General features: G+C 31.9%; 1 protein-coding gene across 1 annotated transcript in view; it reads left to right on the top strand.

Annotated features, from left to right (window-relative positions):
* Window positions 1–79: 79 nt before the first annotated feature.
* LOC111612635 (cytoplasmic dynein 2 heavy chain 1-like) overlaps window positions 80–8,434 on the top strand; it is a gene marked incomplete at its 5' end in the record, with an annotated part of 92,742 nt that continues 84,387 nt past the window's right edge. Inside the window, 2 exons of the mRNA XM_023353873.1 lie at window positions 80–256; window positions 6,511–6,598. Coding sequence (XP_023209641.1) covers window positions 80–256; window positions 6,511–6,598 — 265 coding nt within the window. The remainder of the gene's footprint in view (window positions 257–6,510; window positions 6,599–8,434) is intronic.

Genomic DNA, 8,434 nt, shown 5'->3' with positions numbered 1-8,434 from the left:
TTTCCAATTAATAACATTTTATCATTTATGAGTATTCAGTTTATTAATTATATGATTGTTTTTATACATTTCTCAATAGGTGAAAAAAGTAATGGAATTATATGAACAGTTACAACAAAGAATAGGAGTTGTTATTGTTGGTTTGAGTGGTTCTGGAAAATCAACATTATGGAAATTATTAAAACATGCACTAAATAAAATGGGGAAAAATGTTAAACATTATCTAATGAACCCCAAGGCAATTTCTCGGATTCAGGTACTGTATTAAATATTACATATATATGATTAGTATTGAATTTCATAATATTAGTTGTTAAAAATAGTTGAAAATTAAGAATTAAAAACATCATTTAGAATAACTTTACAGAGATTAATATAGGCATATTATTCTTAATAATATAATTGCAATATTTTCATTAATTAAGTTTTATATAAATGTTATTTTTTAATTAAAATTAATGTACAGTAATTTTGACTAGCAAATATTAATACATTAGAGAAATTATATTAATTATTAATATAAATTATTTCTATCTTGTTAATGTTATTAAAATTTGCTAAAATATGATAGTATGAACTGAATATGTTAACACTTTCACTATTGATTGATGTGATTTTGCATTATTCAGACATTTAAACATACTCAGTTTTTACACTGAGTATGTTTGCATTTCAAAGTAGTGGCCATTTTATTGTTCCATCCTGTCTAAGACAGAAAATTTGCTTATGCTGGAAAGTCCACTGAATCCCTTTCAGTTCCAGCTTTTACACATTTTTTACTGTATATCATCCTGTACCTAGCAAAATGACTTTTGTTTAAACATTTATAATTTATGACACTTTGTAAACCTTTGTTTGTTATGTGTTAAAAATGTTAATTATTGAGAATGTAATTTACTTTTTTTATTCATTTTAATGTTTTTGTATTTTGTTTTGTATTCATCATTTTGTTTATAAAATCTCTTATTAACTATCAGTCAGTGAATCACACATTACAGATATGTCATTGAAAATCTTTAATAGAGTTTTTCTTAAATTTAGTGAAGAGGTTACTTACTATAATTATGAAATTATTCTCTTTAACTTGTTTTTAACAATATAATATGACTGCAGGTTTACAATACATAAATCTTAAGCAGCCTACTGTTCTGGGGGACCTGGGATAGAATCCAGATAGGTTGAAAAATCTTCAGGAATGCCTGGATATGTTGGACCCCATCCCTTACCACCTGGCCACTCCATTGTGGACCTGGCTGAACCCATAATAGGCTTGCTAAAAGAGGTCCTCTTAGTGCATAAGGGCAGAAAGAGCTTTATATATATATATATATAAATCTTTTGTAAAACAAAAATAGGTTGAGTCTATTTTTAAATAATTTATTTATTATAATGAATTTAATATATAATTGTTAATGGTATATTTTATGCTGATTTTGTAAAATTCTAATATATCATCATCAATCTAAAAAAATCATGTAATCTATAATTTTTATAATTTCCAAACTACAAGAGGACATTTTTACAATTTAAATATTTTTTAATATTTATATATTCTGAATCAAAATAAAAATTAATGCTAGTACGTAATACAGTGGCTGATTGGTTAACAAACATAATCCATTCAAAGACGATGTTCACTACCTGAATTGTTTATTAATAGTAAGCTGACTTTTTAGGAGAAATCAGTTAATTTTGTGTCAGTGATGGTCTAGGGTCCTTTTGTATGTGGGTAGTGGTGGCAGAGACAAAGATGACAAGTATCTTACAAAAACCATTTATTTTAACATGAAATAAACTTACACCAGAAAAAAAATAGTTTTCCTTAAAACAATTGGTTGTTCTGACATCATAGGCATCAATGTTGTTTCTTGTTTGTCAATCAAAGGTGGCCCCAGGGCAAAGGCAGGTGGGGAGACTCCATTGATTGGTGTTGGCGACACTGTCTGTGTCTGTAGTGGCACAGGCTACTGGTTGGGCACAATAGACGGAAAACTGCATTTTGCACATTGACTAACCGTGTGCAGGTGCACAGTTTACAGAAAGTGAGTCTGTCCTTGAAGATCAGGGATTATATCAATCTTCATTCTTTCTTTTGTCCATTCTGATTGGCTCCACATCTCTTTTTCTCACTTCTCAATTGGTCCCTTGTCCCCAGTGGCGTGGTGTGGGTGTCAGCCGCCCAGGGCAAAAGAAAATTTCGCCACCCCCTTATTTAGGTATCTCAATTTAAAAAACTAAAATTCAGTTTCGTCACAGAATAAGTAATGAAAAATTCCATGCTAGTGTTGCCACCTTTTTAAAATCACTGACCTGGAAGGCAGGTGAGGTTTGTTCAAACAGAAGTTCCTGACGCATGCATATGTCATTTTGCAATGCGAAGAATAATGTGCAGTGCATGCCGGTTCAGTTAGTGATTAGGGAGAATTGGGTAGGAGTAACGTAAGTAACCTAGATGACTTTTGTGCATGAAATCCCGGACTGTCCGGATGATGACATTTTTCATGCTCATTTCAATGGTCCGAATTGTAGGTGCGACAAAAATATGTGATGAAATGGTTCAAGTTTATACAAAATATTATTATTATTTATTGTGAAATTTTGCCGCCCCCACTATGCTATGCAACTGCTTGTCTGTAAGTGAAAGACAAGACCTGTTTGGGTCACGAGAAAGATCCGCTTTGGAGAATCTACCTGACACTATTCGTTAACTCTGGATGGAAGGTGCTGATGGAACTTTGAAATCTGCATTCATATTTTTCCTCATTATTGTCTAGTCTATGACGTTTTAGAATTTTAATGACCTGACATGATGTCTCTTTTTATCATTAACCTTTCCTCTCTTCAAAATTTTTCTATGTTCTAATTGCTTGTATACAAGCAATTAGTCAAAGATCCATCTCTTCTGGTCGACGTTTGTCTACATTGATTGCAATGCATTTTACAATAATGTTTTTTTTTTCTCATCTTCATTTCATATGACTTGCACAACTAATCTGACCTTCGATCAGCTTTAACAATGGAAGTTTTTCTAGTTTCGTTTTAATAAAATTTTATAACAACTTTTAATTTCAACCTGTTTTTGGAACTTCACATTAATCAATTATCAATTTACCGTAGATTTTTATGGGAATTTGATTAATTCGTTCTGCAGACCCTGAAAAATAAATAAAAATTTTTTAAATTTCTTACTATGTTTATTTACATGTAATAACAAATTAAAAGCAATCTCTACATTTTTGTCATGGATGGCACATCTTTGTTTCTCAGATGTGATTTTCGTTACTCCTTTATCTACTTAAGTCTTTTTGATTATATCTTTCTTAGCTAAGATTGTATTGGGTTGAACCAAAAGTTCATTCGGTTTTTAGAAAGAAATAAAATATACTATTTTGAAATAAATAAAAACGTTTAATCCACAATGTATTCACCCTTCTGTTCAATAACCTTACGCCATCTGACGGGTAGTTTCATAATTGCATCTGTGTAGAATTGGGTGGGTTTTTGATTGAAAAAATTATCAATGTGATTTTTGAATAATTTAAATGGCATAGAATTTCAATCTCTAGAGATTGAAATTCTATGCCATTTAAATTATTCTGCAATAAACGAAAAAGATGATAGTCTGAGGGAGCAATATCTGAAGAATATGCAGGGTGACTCAAAACATCCCAGTTAAAGTCTAGAAGTTTTTGGCGCTTGTTTAACAATATGTGCGGTCTTGCATTATGACGGAATACCACTCCCCGTCGATTTGCAAGTTCTGGACGTTTTTTGATGCACTGCAGCCTTTAGTTCAGTGTTTCTCAACCTCTAACGAATCGTCGTCCCCTTCAACGTAATATCGCCCCCCCAATAAAACTGTTACGTAGTATCGCCCCCTTCACTACAAAATTCCGATGCCGAGGGACAAGGCTAACGCCAAATTTGTACTGCATCGAATAGACTGGTGACTATATAATGTTATTTGTTTAATTATTGTACGATATAACGAATAAAATATCTAATCATTCTTAACATAATGTTTTACTATGTCGCGCAGAAAATAGTTTTTTCGCCCCCAAAATATAAATTGTTACTAATTCCCCCTGAACATGGAAAAACGCCCACATGGGGGCGATATCGCCCCCCGTTGAGAAACAGTGCTTTAGTTCATCCAGTTGGAGACAATATTTATTGGAATTAATTGTTTGGTTGTTGGATAAAAGATCGTAATAAAGAACTCCTTTTCAGTTCCAACAAACTGAAATCATTACTTTTCTGGGATGCAAACCACCTTTAGGTTGTGGCACCGGAGGATCACCTGGCTTACTCCAAGATCTCTTGCGTTGAATATTGTTGTAAACGATCCATTTTTTATCACCTGTTATTAATTGCTTTAAAAAGGGATCATCTTCATTGTGTTTTAAAAGTGAATCACGTACAGAAACATGCTCAATAAGGTTTTGTTCACTTAACTTATGGGGAATCCAAACATCATAACGGGAAGTGTATCCAAGGCTAGCCAAATGTCTGACAACAGATGTTTGGGATATTTTTAAGATGTTGGCTATCTCTCATGTTGTTTTATGCCAATCATTTTGAATTAAAGCTGTTACAGACTCATCTTCTATGGTTGAAGGTCGTCCTGACCGAGGTGCATCTTCAAGAGAAAAATCTCCCTCTTTGAATTTTGAAAACCATTTCTGGCATGTTCGATCAGTAACTGCATCCTCCCCATATACAGAACATATTTTTTTTTTTTTGAGTTTTTGTTGCATTTTTTCCTTTTCGGAAATAATAGAGCATTAGATGTCAAAAATGCACCTTCTTATCTTCCATTTTAATGTTTTTTTTTNCGCCCCCAAAATATAAATTGTTACTAATTCCCCCTGAACATGGAAAAACGCCCACATGGGGGCGATATCGCCCCCCGTTGAGAAACAGTGCTTTAGTTCATCCAGTTGGAGACAATATTTATTGGAATTAATTGTTTGGTTGTTGGATAAAAGATCGTAATAAAGAACTCCTTTTCAGTTCCAACAAACTGAAATCATTACTTTTCTGGGATGCAAACCACCTTTAGGTTGTGGCACCGGAGGATCACCTGGCTTACTCCAAGATCTCTTGCGTTGAATATTGTTGTAAACGATCCATTTTTTATCACCTGTTATTAATTGCTTTAAAAAGGGATCATCTTCATTGTGTTTTAAAAGTGAATCACGTACAGAAACATGCTCAATAAGGTTTTGTTCACTTAACTTATGGGGAATCCAAACATCATAACGGGAAGTGTATCCAAGGCTAGCCAAATGTCTGACAACAGATGTTTGGGATATTTTTAAGATGTTGGCTATCTCTCATGTTGTTTTATGCCAATCATTTTGAATTAAAGCTGTTACAGACTCATCTTCTATGGTTGAAGGTCGTCCTGACCGAGGTGCATCTTCAAGAGAAAAATCTCCCTCTTTGAATTTTGAAAACCATTTCTGGCATGTTCGATCAGTAACTGCATCCTCCCCATATACAGAACATATTTTTTTTTTTTTGAGTTTTTGTTGCATTTTTTCCTTTTCGGAAATAATAGAGCATTAGATGTCAAAAATGCACCTTCTTATCTTCCATTTTAATGTTTTTTTTTTTCTTAAAAGTTAACAAAATTTTAAAAAATAGCTGTAATTAAACTTATGTAATAAATATGCAGATATTCGTAATGTCACCTAAACAAGTTAAAACTTGATAAACACAACAGAGGTGCCACAGACGAGCGATTATGTAAATACCCGAACAAACTTTTGGTTCAACGAAATATATACTGTAGACCTGTTGAAACCATACTGCATAGGAATATCAGACATTTTCTGCCCACTCTCTACCTTCGCTATTATCTCCTTCTTAGTTTATCTAGTGAACACAGTTCTTGACACTCCACTCTTTTAGGCTTCATAATATTATCAGTTTTTTAAAATAAAAAGTTCAGAAAAACACTTACAAAAATTCAGAGAACAGAAATCAACTAATGTAAAAAAGGTTATGTATACAACTGTGAAAATCTTGTTCCATAAACCATTCATAGATTCCAGTAAAATAGTCTTACAAATCTTAAACACTGCTTTGCTTCTTCATGTGTTTGTTCTGTGAGGTGTTTGTTGTCCGAACATAAAAATTTTTTGTGAAAGTGTTCATTGTCCAATTTGTTCGCAGTCTGAACTGTTTGTTAATCGATCACCCACTGTATTTAATATATTTATGATATTGGAAGGAAGTTGTCTTATGTATTGTCTTTATCTTTTTAAATTACAAATTAACTATTAAATATCTGAGTAATTCAGATAATTTGGTACTAGAGATAAGCATCAGATCAATCTGTGAAACTAAATTGTCCCAATTATTGATAACAAACAATTTATATTCCATTAAAGTTCAAAAAAGGAATAATTTTTTTAAAATAGATTTGTTTACTCTGAGAATTTATATGTGGCATTTCTTTTCAAAGATTTTTAAAGTGATTAACAAATTTAATGTTAATTTCAGTTATTAGGTTTTATTGATGTTGATACAAGAGAATGGCATGATGGTGTTCTTACAACTAGTGCAAGAGAAGTTGTGCGAGAATCTCAAGGTAAAAATGAGATCTTTATCAAGATTTAATTTAAAATTTATTTGAAATTTGTAATCAAACAGACTATTTTATGATTTAAAAATGAGGTGTTTAGAATTTATATCTGAATTTTTAATGCTTTTTTTATTATAGGTTTGTAGCCTCATTGAAACAATGAAATAATGCATTTAAAAATTACTAATTAAAAATATTTGCAATTTTTATGTTTTTGCACTTCTAATCAATTGATTATTTATTTTACAAAAAATTTATTTTTTACAAACAACAGAAAAAAACATTTGTGTATGACATGAATGTTTTTTCTATTTTTGCCTGAATATTCATATTGTTTTTACAGACAATTAATAAATATTTGATTTTATATTTTCTTATAAGTATTTTTTAATACATATCTAATAAAATATAAAAATGAATTTAATATGATGTGCATGGGCATAGCCAGGAAGGGGCATGGGTGGGCATGACCCCCCAGTTAACTTGGTGCCCTACCCAGAAAATCACAGCTGAAAAAGTGTTGAGCCGATTTGCAAAAAGAAATAAAAAGTTGAAGTTAATTTAATTGGGTATAGTGTACCGTGGCCTGCAATTAATCTCTGAATATTGGACTGAACTTGAAATAATTGGTTGAATGGATCTGCGATAATTCTCTACAACATGACAATGTGAAGTTGTAGGAAAGTTGAGAAATTCTCATCTTAAAAAAAGAAGAAGAAAAAAAAAGTCAATGGCTTTCTGTGCTCAATGTGAAAAGTGTATCTGTAATCTCTATGTACAGTTTAGTCTCTACGGAGTGATGCCACAATAAGATCTTGCATCACCTGAAAATCTTGCTAGGGCCGCCTCTGGTTCGGGCAGTGAAGAAAGTTTTCTTTCCAATTTGGCCCGGAGGAAAAAACTGTTGGCCACCCCTGGTCTATATCTAGATTAAAGACGGTGAACTATATTAAAGAATGGTAAAAAAAAATAATTGATTGGTTAATTTTTGTTTAAGGCATTGCTAGAGTTTGATATTAATGTTACGAGAATGTATGATTAAAGGAAGTTTCATATTTTATGTGTGTTAAGTTATTGCTGATTCTTATGGAAATTTCATTTTAATGAACAATAATTTGAAATACAGTAGAACCTCGATTATCCGGACTAATTGGGGATGAAGGTAGTCTGGATAAGGAAAAATTCGGATAATCGAAACAAATACTTTAATTTGTCTTTTAATGATAATACAACACGTTTTCTTTTTGATGACATATCAGTAATAATCAAAATAAATACTGTATTTAAATCGTAATCAAATTTCAAGAAACAAATGTTTGTATTGAATTTGGACTACTACTGACCAGCGCTAACAGACTACCTATTGTTTATAAGACCCTCTGGTGGCGCAAGAAGACGGATTTTATAAAATAAAAAGCAGTTGAAACTGCATTTTTATCAATAAAAATTTGACAAATTATTTATCGTTTTATGACAAGTAAAACTTTATTATCGTGTTTGCGGCTTTTAAGTAATGCATAAACCTTCGAGGCGCTAGGCCCTTCGGACCGCAAGGCATAGCTGGTGGCCCATGTTGCCCATAAGCCTCCCTTGGTCATAGAAATGATGTAATTTGAATATAAATTATTTATAAATATGTATGTCAAGTTATATTTTTATTATGACGTAAAATATATTTAAGAGTTTACGACCACTGGGTGAGACGTTGAAACAAAAAAAGTTATGCATTCCATCACGTACATAAACAGTGTCGTAATTTGCCAAGTGCAAATCAGCAAATTCGTAAAATTTTTGTTTATTTTGAACAATCCGGATAATCGAAAATCCGGATAATGGAGGTCC

Source organism: Centruroides sculpturatus, unplaced genomic scaffold (genome assembly GCF_000671375.1).
Source record: "Centruroides sculpturatus isolate CEXI.00-Female unplaced genomic scaffold, Cexi_2.0 scaffold1552, whole genome shotgun sequence".
In the NCBI taxonomy this organism is placed as follows: domain Eukaryota; kingdom Metazoa; phylum Arthropoda; class Arachnida; order Scorpiones; family Buthidae; genus Centruroides; species Centruroides sculpturatus.
This window is presented reverse-complemented; position numbering and strand designations above follow the sequence as displayed.